The 15,047-nt window shown below is 36.6% G+C and overlaps 1 protein-coding gene across 3 annotated transcripts in view; it reads right to left on the bottom strand.

Moving 5' to 3' along the window:
- Window positions 1–15,047, bottom strand: part of VWA8 (von Willebrand factor A domain containing 8) — a 184,056-nt gene that overhangs the window by 22,139 nt on the left and 146,870 nt on the right. For all 3 annotated transcript variants that reach the window (XM_059493551.1, XM_059493553.1, XM_059493552.1), the window contains exons 38-39: window positions 1,782–1,890; window positions 878–1,034 (exon numbers count right to left, since the gene is read on the bottom strand). In XM_059493551.1, coding sequence (XP_059349534.1) covers window positions 878–1,034; window positions 1,782–1,890 — 266 coding nt within the window. The remainder of the gene's footprint in view (window positions 1–877; window positions 1,035–1,781; window positions 1,891–15,047) is intronic.

Raw genomic sequence — 15,047 nt, 5'->3', positions numbered from 1 at the left:
CCAGGAATTTCCCCTTTTCTCTGTTTTAGTAAATCACCACATAGGCAGTAGAAACTCATCAAAGCTTGCCAGGTGGACATATGCACAGACAGATGTACAGCATCCAAGACCATACATATCCATAGTTTCTATTATGAAGCAGCTCAGAAGCAATTTTGAAGAGGGGGGATGCTTTTTTTAATATAACATACTAGAGATTGACTTGAGAGTTCAGTTGGTGGAAGAAATATGAATCTCTGTGCATATTCTGGGAAAGAATAACTGGTAATCACACATTACACTCATGCTGAGAAGACCTGTTGTTTGTGTTAATTAGCTGCTGAAACTTAATAGTTCAAATTAGAGAATCACAGAATATTCTGAGGTGGAAGTGACCCACAAGGATCATCAAGTCCAATTCTTAGGTGAATGGCCCATACAGGGATCAAACCCACAATATTTTTAGCACCATGCTCTAACCATCTGGCTATAAAGCTTTCAAACAGAAGCAATTTGCTTGAAGTGGTCCATTTTGAAAGACACTTATTAAGTGATTAATTCCTAACAACATACAATCTGGATTCATCATAATTCAAAGAATTTTTCATATAATCTATTTCTTTTAAAAAAGATAAATATTTACCTCCATCTCCTTCTCCATCTAGCTATGTTGTACTTTACCATATCATACAGTCATTTTAACACTGTGGCTTAATTCAATAAAACATTCCATATATCTTGCCCAGAACAGCTAAAGAACATGTGCTAGTAATCTCTTTAAGTGATAATGAACAGGGTAAGGGAGCTGACACATGCAGGTAAGAAAGAAAATTCTTTTTAGCTATCTCTTTCAAATTCTTCTGGGAAACAGAAAAGCAAAGAAAGACTTTCACATTACCTCTGTTTAAAGGCCTTTTCAGCCATTTCTCTAGCAGCTCTCTTAACTTCCTCAGGAACAGCATCCTTTTCAGCTTGGGACACTTGGTAAACCCTGTGGCCAGCATCCAGTCGATATGGCCCACCTTTGCCACCTAACCCAGCAGTGTCTCTCCCACCTAAGATGGTTGAGATAAAAAACCATTAGGAATATACACTTGGCTTTAAAAAAATAAAAACAAATTTTCTTTAAAGCTTCCATTGTCATCTACACATTTTCCAAAAATGTTAACAACCCCCAGCTGAAATATTTATTGTCAAAGGTTTTCAAAACCTAACAGCTATCATGGTAAACAAGAACTCCCATAGAATACTTGTGTTTATAGCTCCTTGAGACTTGATTCATAATGGTTTTCACACTGTACAAAGGGGAACCACAGAACATATAAATTTTGAAGATCTCTTCAAAGCTCCTGGTCCCAGACTCTGTCTTCTCCCTAGAATTTGTTGGTTTAGACTGCTTCCAAATAACATTATCTTGTGACCACTATAATGACTTATTAGAATTAGCAGGTACTTTGCCTGTTCTGTGTACCTCTTGCCTACACTATCTGAATTTTTGCAGCTATAGGGACATTTAAGATAATGACTCAGCCTAGTTGCTGTGATTGCAAGCTTCTTGTTATCGGTATGGCCAGTAAAAGGAAACAAAAAAAATATAATTGAAGAAGAGATCTGCTACATACAGTTTAACTTAGACATTGCACATACTTCTTTTACTGGCAATAAAGCAACCCTGTACTGGGTAAAATAGATCAGAGGACAGCTTTGTATAAAACCATTTTTGACTAGTACAGCATCTCCCTTAGATATCTGTCAATGATGAATTAAAACAAACAAACAAACAAACAAAAACAATGAAAAACCTGTTCCACCAGCCCACATATTTCCACCAACATGTGGCATGTTGGCTGGATCCACTTTTCCATGTTTGGGGGAGCTGACATCCAAACCACTTTCCCTCTGAATGGTTATCTGTAAAAGAGAGAGATGTAAGTATCTCTTATAGTAAAGACAATACCCTAACAACCTAATAATAACTACTAGGTGTGCTGAGCAGCTGTAGGACCAGCATAAGTTCAATAAATGCAATAAATGCAATAAATGCATTCCACCTCAGAACAGAGCAGAGTAAAACAGGGCTCCTGAGTGGCACATTAGACTCACACCTGAACCAAGGCTCCTGCCACATCTGAACCCCTCTGCATTCTGTACATATCCACACCAGAAATTGCTTCCTGATAAGTGCCCAACATAACTCAAAATCCCCCTATAGACAGAATCACCTGCAGTTCAAACACTTCTCAGAGTATTGTATATCCACAGCACTGCACATCCATTTACACATTCCATGTGCACCCAACTGCAGCCGCACATTCCCTATAGATGGGCAGACTGATGTTCCTTTCATGAACAGTGACTAAAGAGATGAGAATGGCCTGCAAATGGCCAGTTCAAAGGACAGGCTCGTGGAATTCTCAACCCTGCTGCCTGGACCCCAGAAGTGCTGCCATGTTGGGTTTCCCAGACCTGTCCACTGACTCACGGCACAGCTGGATGCCAACAGCTGCCAGATGTTCAGTCACTTAAGGCTGGGGCTGGACTTAAGTGGGTGACTGAAGGCAAAAGTACTCCTTCCCATTAGGAACTCTGAGTCATGTAGTAAATCAGTGAATCATGTGTGAATTGCCCCTTAGTAATCTTCTGTAATTTAGTGCCACATTATATTTTTTTAATGAAACCCAGTGACTGAGATAGAAAAGTAGTATCTCTAACCACTTAAAATTAACTTCTTATCTACCATAATACATTTAATTCTCCAATGAATTTAGATGTCCCAATAACTATGATTTAATGCCTTCTCAGAAGTTCACTGCCATTATCAGGGTTTTCACTGTAGAGCAGTGAATTCACTGTCTTGTAGACTCAACTTCATGCTGACATGAATTCCACACATGTTTTTGAACTGAAAACATGTGCTCTAACAACACTGTCCTGGCAGCTATTCAAAACATCATTTTCTTTCCCTTTACAGAATTTATATCAATTCAAAGAGGTACAATACATCCTCTGTGAACCATGTCATTAGTGTAAAATCAAGATCTAATCTGCTAAATTACATCCATTTAACATTTGTATAGGGAGAAACATGTAACCACAACAGCATGCTACCCTTAGGGTTATATACTTTTTTTGGTTTAAGAGATTTCCTCTAAAATAAACTGCTCCTTTTTTTTTTTTTTTTTTTTTTTTTTTTGCATCACTGGTAGATTTAAAAACTATCAAAAACACTGGTTAACAGAAATTGCTTAATTTAGTTTAAAACAAAATTATAAACACAAAATGATAGTTTCAGCCTCATGAAACAAACTATTATTCTATAATGAGAAACATGAAATTAGGCAAAAATTTTACATGTTCATGCTTATGTATTTTTAATAGAAAATATTTCTTCCTCATAAGAAAGCTCTATGAAACAAACCTAACTATAACCAGTGATGCAAATGTCATATTCTATTTTTGTCAAGTTTTTCCACTGAAAAATTCCACTAAACATTTTGAAATACAAGCATTGTTTAAATCTTCAGTGAAAAAGTCTGCAGACAAAAGAGCTTTGGTGCTCACAAAACGTTCTGAAGTGTAAGTTGTTCACAAATAGTGGTTCTAATACACATGCACTAGAAAAGTTTCTAGTATAAACTTATTTTACAACAATATTGATCTGATTAAATCTGATTAAAGCAAGTATTTGTAACTTTGAAATGGCACGTGGTTAATAGAAAGTCTTCAATCTTATAATGACTTTTTTGCTTTCTCTTCTTGAAAAGACACCAAACATCCAACATTTTATTTCTGTTAAAACTTTGAGAAAAATTGGTTGAGAAAGAAGAAAAGAAACAAAGGTCACAATCAACCTTAGCTTCAGAATGTGAGTTGTTTGCTGTTTTTCTTTTCATGTATAGTTAATAGCTGAATGGATAAAATTGAAAATTCAATGATACTGGAGTGGAACACCACCAGCAGATGTGTAATTGTCATGCCAGTGAATTGCAGTACTTTCATCTACTCTTCTTTTAAGTATCACCTATGCAGACAAAAGGTAGTAGAATTTTGCTAACTCTGAATACTTTAACAGCCAATTTCTATTAGCACTGGTTTGCTGGGGTAATTATTTTTCAAATTTACCACATACTTAGAAACTGCATTATATTAGCACACCGCAGAATCCTCTGAAGAGAATCTTCTGGATATACCTCCCTGTTTTTTGTGTGAGCTCTTAGATAATTCCCTCACTGACTTGTCAGACTTTTCCCTTTCCCATTCCCATATCTGTGGAAGGCAATTTTACAAGTTACAGGGTAATTTTACAGCCAACAAATTGTCTCTACTCTGAAAGCACCTCTATAAACTAAAAGTTAGACTATCAAATACCTATATTAGAACTGAAGATGTATTTTACAAATAAATAAACAGTAAATCAATGAGCCATGACATGAAATCAGAGGGAGGATCAGGAAAAAAACTGATGAGAAAAACTTTCAGATAATGATAAATTCTTCAGCATGATGAATATAAAGAGATGGAAGAGCCATAGGTAAGTCACCCCTCTGAGGACTGGAGGAATTCTTGACATTAGAAACTATTGGAAAGGTAGATTTAAGGGGCAGAATCCAAAACTGGATGGATTAGGAACCTGAGAAACTGAAGAACACTCAGCAGGAAATACCTAGTTTGTCTAGAGTGAGAAGGAAGACAAGAAAAACAAGTATTAAAAGCAGAGAAAGGACTCAAGCAAACCTAAAATCCACACTAGCTTTGCCAAGCTTGTCTCACTGTAATTTCTACAATGAGTTTTCTATTACTGTTATGATGGGTATTTTTCAAATATATAAATTACTTCCTTGCTTAAAAGCTGACCTGCCCCCTCCTGAATATTTTCCATTTGAATCTAATTGCAAGACTTCTAGGAACTTTTTTCCTTTCAAAAAGTTTTGATTAATCACCCCTTCTTGAGAGAAGTATGTGCTCTTCCTAGCTGTACACGCACTGAAAGGCACTATTCATTACTGCACTATTGTGCAGATTCCATACTGCCTGGTGTGCATATTATGGCTTTGTGAAACAACACACAAATTCAGCCTTGCAGCCTTGAGCTGTGAGGCACAGGTCAGAGAAAAATAGCTGGAAAAACTGAATTTTTTCCCTCTGAAAGTTCCTTTTGATTTCCAAAAAACCCACTATTTCCAAAACATTCAAGGCACACATATTTCAATTGTAAATTAACTCAACTTGTTTATATATATTGGTGATTCACAATCAGAGTGTGAAAGCACTTTTCCACTCCCTGTTTGGGAAGGTTTTTTTTTTCAAAGTCTTCATCACACAAGTAGCACAACTACCATCCTCTCCTGGAATACACAATTCTTATTTTATTCTCTGTAGAGTCCTAATTGTCAGTAATCCTCAATGATCTTAGTCCTGGTTTCAAATACTTTTGTTCTCTCAGTTTCTTTCTATATTCTCAGGCACTTATAGCAATAGGTAATGGGTACCTTCATAACAACTTTGTGATGCAGGCTCTGTAGGTCTTTCAAATTCAATGAAACAAACAAAAATTTTGAGTGAGAGAATATGAACAGTTCAGGTCAGAAGGATGCCAAAGGAATGTGCTTTTCTTAAGAGGCAATGGCATGAAAGGCTTAAGAAAAAGGAAGATTAAGAAACAACAACAAACACCATGACTTGTTAATGCTTTGACTTAATTTTCTGGTCTGGCCTCTTACACATCCATTAACTCCTGGCAGTAAGGGTAGCCAGGCAGGAATAGAACTAAACACTGATTTTACTTTCAGTGAGAGATACATGGCATCTGTACAACTTGCTCTAGATCAGTTCCTTCTGAAAAATATGAATGTGTGACAAAATGCTTTTACATGGCTACACTTTCTCCCCTCTCCCTTTTTTTCCCCCTGACAACCCTGGGATTCTAAGAGCAAACTGCAGAGGGAAAACTGATACAAACATATTCAGTTTAGAAAGTAAGTGATCTTACCATCCTTCATGAAGAAGATAAAGAGGCTGAAAGAAGTCTGTTACATGACTTACCGCACTCAACGCCAGAGTGAAACCAGGTGTTTCACATCTGTGCCATACTTATGCCAAACAGCCATTAAACACATACCAATCTGTAATAGTGGCCACTGCAAAGATGAGTCAAAGGCTGGTAGTTTTGTCTAGACTTCAGCTGGTCAGACAAACTATGGCATACTGCGTACTAAACAAATCTGAACTATTTTGGAAGTGGATCTCGAACCACATTCATGCCAGTTAAGTGAATGTGGGATTGAGTTCTATTGAATTCTGATGTGAAATCATCTAATTTAATAACACTAACCCCTGGAGAGTAAGGAAGCACTGGCATACTTTTGACACTTTCACAATCCCTCAGTAAGAGACAGAGACTGTATTGAGGATCACACAGCTGACCCAGATACACTGTGCATTGCCACTACTACAGGACACTGTCACAGCTATGGGAAGAAAAGAGCTTACATGACCCGTTAGAAAATAACCCACAATAAAAGTGTGGGAATTATGAAGATGGATGCTGTACTCTATTATTAAAATTATTGATGCCTCACACACCCCCATATTTCATTCTAACATATGAGTTGTTTTCACAATACAGTACTTCCCTTTTGATTTCAGAATTCATTTGCTTCTAATGCATTGCAAAAACATCTCTCTGGCTCTCTGAGTAAAACTGACCAAAAGCATTATCAAATTTAGCTTCAGCTGATTTTGTGCAGGTGACCTTAATGACATTTTAGTATCCAGTAATCTTAATTGTACATTGCAGCAAAACTGAGAAGAAAAAAAAAATTAAAAAGAAGATTAATAATTTAAAGAGAGTCCCAAGCAGCACAATGTGCACTTCTGTATCCTAGCAAGTACTATTCAAAGTACATCTGCATTGAATGTATATTAATAGCTCTATTATTAACATGTTTATAATAGTATCCAGTGTAATGAGTAAAAGACCTTTATCAAAGTCAACTGAATGAACATTTCAGAAGATCTATTATTCAGTCATTCATGTTTCAGATTATTAACAACATTCTGCCAAGTATGTTAAGTTATACATCAGCTCCTTATCCTTCAAGTCTGTTACCACTAACTTAAGACTAAGATTCCTCAAGTTGTATTTATTGTGGAGACAGGGAAAGAGAGGGAATTTCATCTTCTCCTGTCTTGTCCCACTTGAAATTTTATTTATTCCTGGCAGGCTTATGTAAGAGATTGAGCCAACAGCTTTCACTGTCCAAACCTCCATTACAGTTGTGTAAAAAGCTGGCTCTCTAAAAAAAGGGACAGAACATGTACTCAGACTTAACTGCTGGCAGATGGAGAACTCGTGGTTACAGGTTAGGAAATATCTTTTAGAATTTGTAAGCAGAAGTCAGACAAGCTTGAAAATATTTCTAGCTTTGAATAGAAAAGTAATCAATGAGCGACAGCTTCCAGTAAAATGTGAAGGGCTTTTTCCTTAATACTGACTGGCATGTAGATAATTTTTTTGTTGTAGATATTCCTGCCATCCTGCCCTGTAACTGACACTGCAACGCTGCAAATTGGCTGGAGAGTGGATGGTCTTTTAATACAGCAGCTTACATTTGTATCCTGACAGGGTTAACTTCATTAAAATTCCTCAAGAGTGCAGGAGGTGTCAGTGCCTCCCATTCAGGACTGCTTGCCAGAAAGCTCCTTTGTGGGGCTCACAGCAACAAAAGCAAATTTCTGCCTCAGGAATGGCAAAGAAACTCTGGTTTCTGATGGGGGCGAGCTGCCTCACATACAGGGGAACAGACCTTTCACCTCTTAGTTTTAATTATCTCTGGCCCTGACAGGCTGAACTCATATCTATCCTCTCACACAAAACACAGTGCTTATTTTAATACTCCAGGTACAAAAAGGTGGAAAAACCAGAAAAAACCACTTCGATTCCAGGCTAACATCCTGCAGTGTAAAGAGATGAAATTTTTACTTTAAAAATAGTCTGTATTTCCATTCTTCCAACCTCCCCAAACCAAGTATTTCTTATCCTTTTGGGAATGTTTAAGCAGAGCTGGGCATTCCTTACAAGCTTTTACATCTTCACAATAGAAATAAATGGAATTCCTCCTTGTTGCATGTGGTGACAAGGAATCAACCTCTCTACTAAGCCCTTCTAAGCATTCAGTGGATCATTCCACATAGAGCACATTTACTAAAGATGCAACCAGCAGGATTTCATGTGTCACAACTGAATAAATGTGTACAAATTATACAAACAAGCAGGGACACATCTGCAGTATTTACAGCTGATATTTGTGGAGAAAAATCTTTAAAAAGAAAATTTTACCGTGCCCAAATATTGTTTTCACGAGCACTTATTCTACTAGTAATGACACTGCATTATTGGATGTTTCTTACTGTTGATCAGAAGAAAATAGGGAAAAGAATGTGTGCACTGGGATTTGAGGTAGAACACAATTTGTATGATTCGGGTGCTCAGTTCAACGTAAATTAAGAAGGTGTGCATTAGTTTAATTTGTTGCATGATTAGACAGTCCTGGAAAGTAGATAGATGTAGGCTGGCAAGATCCCATTCTTCATTAACTTTTTTTAATTATAAACAAAAGAACTCTTCCAGGATTCCAATTAGAAGATACCTGCTCTTAGCATAACATATCTGAGATGCGGAAGGAAATAGTTAATCTGATATTTTGCCTTTTCATTAACATAAAACATATTAAACCGGGCAGTTTATAGTCAATTAAGAAAACTGGTTACTTTCCATGAAAGGCACTAAATTATTGCTGAAAAATATTAGTTATATGACTATAAACCCACTAAAACACCATAAAGCATTTTAACTTGCTGTCCTCATTAGTTCTGTAGACAAAGATTGAGCATGTATCAGTAGAATATTGCATGAAAAGAAGGGAAAAGGTTGTAGATTTTTGCCTTGTGGGTGATTTGGGTGATGGTAATTTCATTATCAAAATCAGTACAAAATCTGCTTTCACTCTCATACATTATTGTGAAAAAAGATTGACTTTGACTGTAACAAAGCACAACTGTACTCCATGTGAAAAATGCATTAAGTAATCCATCCCACAGTGGCACAAAGGATTAGGAAACGTGTTCCATGGAATGCAGAATGTACTTCTGCAGATGTGCAAAAGACTGATGCTTCCCTGAAACAAAATAATTGTTTTTCTTTTATTTCTGAGTTTCTCCAATCTTAAACCCCCAATATTATCCTAGGCTGCATTGCACAGGTCACAAGAACATTCCTCTAACACAATCTTTATCAGCAGCATGAATATATGCATTACATTCTCAAAGAGCAAAGAAGTAGCACATCAGGCAGATAACAGGCTAACCTGCCTGCTCCATTGTGGTTTTATACTCTACCAGAAAATTGATTCTACTAAAGAGAGAAAGAAAACTTTTTATAATCTACTTATACAAACTAGTGAGAGAAAGAAATAAACAGGCAAAAACCCCTCTAATGGTTTCTAATTTTTTCACTTGTATCATGTACAGCTTTTTTCTATGTACTAAAAATTAATAGCATAATTTCTGTTCACAATAGCAAAAGTTGAGTCCACAAGTAATTTTTCCACAGAAAAGATAAGTCTAATCTTAGATAAGACAATAAAAATGTGTGAAATAGATCTTGTTTCTTCAACTGTATCTTGAAATGAAAAAAAAACATTTATCACACTGCAGTACAAAACTTTTAATATCTTTTTTTTATTTGACTTCATTTTGATTTTTTTCTTGTCTGTAAAACTTTTCAGGAGTTCAGACTGAACTAATAAAGCTTCATGCATCATCTGACTCAGGTGAATATTTAATTCTAAAACTAGCATTTAAAATTCAGGCAGGCATTAAGCTTTTGTCTTGAATGCCAGAATTGTTGGAAGCATCATCAAACTTTGAGGGCATTTTAGAAAAGTGAATCTGGATGGGGTAGAGGTGGAGATCTGGAGTGAAACTTATAAAAAGCTGTATCTGGCTTGCAAATGAAGTTTATATACATCAATTAAGAAAACCAAACCACTGTACAAAATTCTGCAGTGGGTTCTTTTTTGAACTGAATGCTGTCATTTGAAGAACCAGTTCAGAAACTCTGCACAGGAGATGCATTAGATTATTTTGCCCACAAATATACAGTGTGTGGCTTAAAAGCTGGAAAACTAAATAAAGTAATACAATAATGCATTTGTTTCATGTAATGGATCCTCTGCTATGTAAACACCTATGTAAAGCCCATTTTCCTGTGTCATTATTTAAAATTCCCTAGTCGGTTCTATTCAACTATAAGATGTGAGGTCATCATCTTTTTAGTATTCTAATCCACTATGAAATATTATCAGAGGAGACAGATAAAATCAAGCTTGGTTATTTATCATGACTATGACAGACCTCCTAGACAAGCTAGAATCATGGGATAGGTGAACACATGATGTTAGTTTGGAATGGTCCAGACTGAAGACCACAGGGTAAAATTAAAGTTGAAAAAAATTACATGTGGAAGGAGAAAAGCCTGATTTTCTGTATTCCTATGACCTTGTCAATGCTGTCCTTAAGAAGCAGAGGCAGAAGTTATTTACTATCTACTACATTGTTTTATTTTCTAAAGGAAAGTCTCTTATAATTGGCATTAGTGTAACATATCAGATTATTTTTATTTTCCCTATGCTTGTCCTTTCACTAATCAGGGAACCACTTACATAAAGGCATCATTATTAGCATGCATTTGTCTTGCTGGGACAGCAGGATTTCACTGGTGTGAGGAGCTCCAGCCTTTATGTCAGCAATGTGCACTGCTGCAGACTTTTTGAGATCTTCAAGACAGTGTGCTGAGGTAATATTTTCACCCATGAGGACTCTGGGCTTCCACAGGAAGGTCAGAGAAAGAAAGGGAACTCTGTGCTGCATCAGACTGCTCTAATAGAAAGTTAAGGTTATTTCCCTCCTGCTCTGTCTGTCTGCTCCAATTAGACTGGAAGATCTCCTTAAGAAAGAGAATGTATTTTAGAAGTGTTTGTACTGTGCTTCTAACAAGGGCCTCACTCAAGCTGAGGAAATTTATATAAAAGGTATCTGACAGAGAGCCAATGATCTTTATCTGAGTTACTTTATCCCATAAATACTTTTAGAGATATGCATTTATTTAGCTCTGTGAGTTCACAGCTTTCCAGTCTCATGCTTCCCCATACTCAGATGCCTTCATTCAAGGGCTGGTACACAGCTGCTAGTCCTCAGATTAATAAATTATATGGCCCAGGAAGAGGTCACAGAACTAAACTATGGATTTGGGGCTCATGGATCTCAGAACTGGAAGTGCTATCAATCTATATCTTGGAATCCACCTATTGACTAGATAAATCTGCAATCTGCAGTATTTCAAGATTTTTGGGATCCTGCGCAGGTCTGCAGAATGCCATCATATGGTTATTCCAAACTTGCAAGAACTCTCCACTGCATGTATTTATCATAATTTGTGGGGTTTGCACAGACAGTATTTAAAAGCTGACGGAAATCACTGTTATTAGCCCACTGATGCCCTCATGTGGTCGGAAAGACTGCTTGGTGCAAAGTAGAAAATAAGAGAAAGGGAGGGTGGTGGGGAGAAGAACCAGCCACTCTTGCTACAGGTCATGCTTTTGTCTCGATTCAAGAACTGCAGCTTTGCCCACTTCAGTTTTAACATCAGGAAAAGGCTGGATTTTTGTTACATTATGAAGTAATGTAGTGAAATGTCACTTTTTATAAAGGAAGAAAATCCCCAAACTATCAGTATAGATTAAAGTAGATTCTGAGCAGTAAACATAAGCAAGCTGGAATCACTGAAACTCTCGAATTGATTATTCTTTAGCTAAACATCCAACCTAAAAAATTAAATTTCATCAGGTGAACTCACATTAACCTGAACTTTAAAGTACAGCTTCAGAAAATAACAAGAGAAAAAAGGGATGCATTCAATGAAATAAAAAAAATATTAATTAAGGGGTTAATACTTCATGTAGAGTTCTACATGATTAGCAGCATGGAATATGAATGGAATAAATGGGACTATTGAAGGAAGGGAATAAGACGATCATTATCCAAACTGACTTTCAATTCTTGCTCATTATGAAATACAGTCCCTGTGGGACTGGCTACCTGCAAAGTTATGATGATCTCTTCAGGTAAATTCTAATTCAAGAGAACCATTGTCTAGGTATGACAACTGGGGAAAAAAATGAGCATGTGTGTGTGTGCAAATATGTACATGTACCTGTGTGTGAATACATCAGATACACACAGTTACATTTGCACACCCCTCACCTAATTCAATGTGATTTGGCTTCTTTTAACTTCAACAGGAAATGTGAGATTTTTGGCATTATGAATACTTCAGGAGTGTATTTAACTTTGACTCCAGTTCAACCTTTACATCAGGTAAAGTCACAAAAGCAAAGTGAGGAAAAAATGGGTGAAAACATTTCCAGGTTGATCCTCTTCTTTGGAAGGGCCTGGTTTCATACTAAGGTGTCAGTGTCTCTCTTACCCATTTCCTTTGGACTGACACACCTACAAAGAGGTACATCATTGTTTAAGCTGAGTGTTGCCCATCAGTCTTCAGACTAGAGAGGTGGGATGGTGTAGTTGTTGTATTATTCAGGTTCTGCACAGCACATGCACTTGCTCATGGGTAAACGTTCTTTATCTATTTTTAAACAGCTGGTGCCCACTCAATTCACACATGCTGTATCTTTGCTCTGCTCAGTCCTACACTATGTGGTCTTGACATCATATTGGCTGAACCTGGATCATCTAGGAAACCCACCTGAGTTTCCTAGATTTACAGGAGACATAACCTGAGTCAAAAGTTTCAGCTTTTTAACATCGGAGGAAAATCACACATTACACAGAACACTTATGTTAGAGTGGGGCTCTGTCACAGGCCAGAGACAAAAGCAATGTCCATCCTTGATGAAGAAGTGTACTGTAAAAAAAGCAGGCCTTGACCTTTAAGATCTGGGACATACCAGGAAATTGTGACCCTCTTTAAGGACAGCAGAAAGATGGGAAAATGGAAAGAAGTCTCTTTTTTTTTCTTGCTAACTATTCACTTAGATGTAAATATTAATTAATTTCCAAGTAAGTACCTGAATGCTTATGAGGAAGGCTTCCTATACAGAAAATGAGAGAGATCAGTACATAGTAAATCAAAATAGTCACAATCTCAACTACTTAACTCATTAGGCCTTTATATGAGCCACAAACAGAGGGCACTACTGCAATTTCAAAAACCCATCTCATGTATGTAGGAGATGATATAACTGTTGGTTCCACAAATACATTAAACAGACTCCAAAAAACTGTCTCAGTTTACAGGAATTTTCTTTTAATCAATCAGATCACTTCTTTGGACAACCTTGGTACTGACAGGAGACTATCCTCAGCTTCAGGATGTTCAGTTTGCATGGTGATATTACTTAGATCAAGACTAAATTTGGATTTAAAAAATGTTGTGGATCTGATTTTGAGTTCAGATACATATTAGGATCAACTAGATGGAAAACTTTTGCAATCTTTGACTAAGTATATTTTTATGCACTTTACAGGTTTGGATATATCCTGGGACTTCTGAAAACAATGGCATACGGAGTACATAGCATGAAACATTGTGGACAACAACCTACAGCAGGAGAACATTAAGTAGAGTGAATACAGAACTAAATGCTTTTGCTAATAGTCACAAATAAATGCCTTAACATCTATTGAAAAACCTCTAAATGATGCACCTTTTAATTTCTGTTATGTAAGCATTGCATTTATCTAAATGAGACATACCGCTAAAAAATGCTTACTAAAAGACAATATCTGAACAGTACCAGAATGTAATCAGTGCTGTTCTATTTAATTTCTATCAATAACCCTTGGATGAAAAAAGAAACACAAGCTTATCAATGGCTGCATATTGCCACAAAACTTTAGGGCAAGATTATAAAAATAAATTGTCCTTCAAATTCTCTTCCTGTATTTGATAATGAAGTGATGGTTTTGTTGGAGACACCAAACAGTGAAAAAGCTTGATGGTTTTTGGAGTAGAGCTCACAGCTTTAGAAAATACAGTATTTTGTTTAGATGTTGTATTTTAGACACTCCAATTTAATAATTTCAGAATACTGTAGTATTATGAGTTGAAAACTGCAATAAATGACAAAAAATTCTGACCTGCCTGTATAAATGTAGGCTTCTTTAAACACATACTATATTTTGATAAACTAATTTGGTAGCCTCGAGACTTCAGCAGTTTGAACTCTGCTGAGTATGTCAACAATACAAAACAAGTTGACTGTTATGAAGATTGCCACAAATTATATCAAGGGAGCTTAATTACTGATTACAAGTGAAACAGCTGTTTTTCCTCTGTTTCATTGCTTATGTATATCCAGCCTCCTTCTCAGAGCTAACGTGTTTGTGAAAGCAAAAATGCAGCTCTAGAAGATAGTACCAATATTCCAACTGAAGCCTGGTTGAAGATTTGATTCCAATTCTTTGCAACTATATTTATATTGAAAGCCTTCTAATTCTTTTTGCTCTAAAGGGTCAGGAAGACTCAAAGAGTTTATGTTTCTGCAGATCAGTGGTCCCCAACCAACCACATGGACAGCTCTTGGATTGGTCTAAGAACATCACCATGAAGGGATAATAAGCTTTGCTAAGCCTGTTGCAGTTTTGTGGGATGCAAAAATGGCAGTTTTAAGGGAAGGGGAGATTGGAGGTGGGTGGGTGATATGTGGAACACTGAAAATTCTCTTAAAGTGAGTTTCTGCTACAGGATGATTGAGAATGATGGGTTTAGTCAAAGAACTAGAGAAACCTCATTAGACTTGAAATCTTGCTTAACACGAGCATGCGCATGCAGCATTACACAAACAGAGGTAATTTGCATACACTTGAATGATCACATAAACACATGGCTCCAAAATATGTCCAATTTTGCAAAAACAGGTATCAGGAAATACCTAGCTGCAGCATTTTTAGCAAAGTAATTGTCCTTGGATCAGGAGATATGTTCTTAC

The sequence above is a fragment of the Ammospiza nelsoni genome, chromosome 2 (genome assembly GCF_027579445.1).
Source record: "Ammospiza nelsoni isolate bAmmNel1 chromosome 2, bAmmNel1.pri, whole genome shotgun sequence".
Taxonomy (NCBI): Eukaryota; Metazoa; Chordata; class Aves; order Passeriformes; family Passerellidae; genus Ammospiza; species Ammospiza nelsoni.
This window is presented reverse-complemented; position numbering and strand designations above follow the sequence as displayed.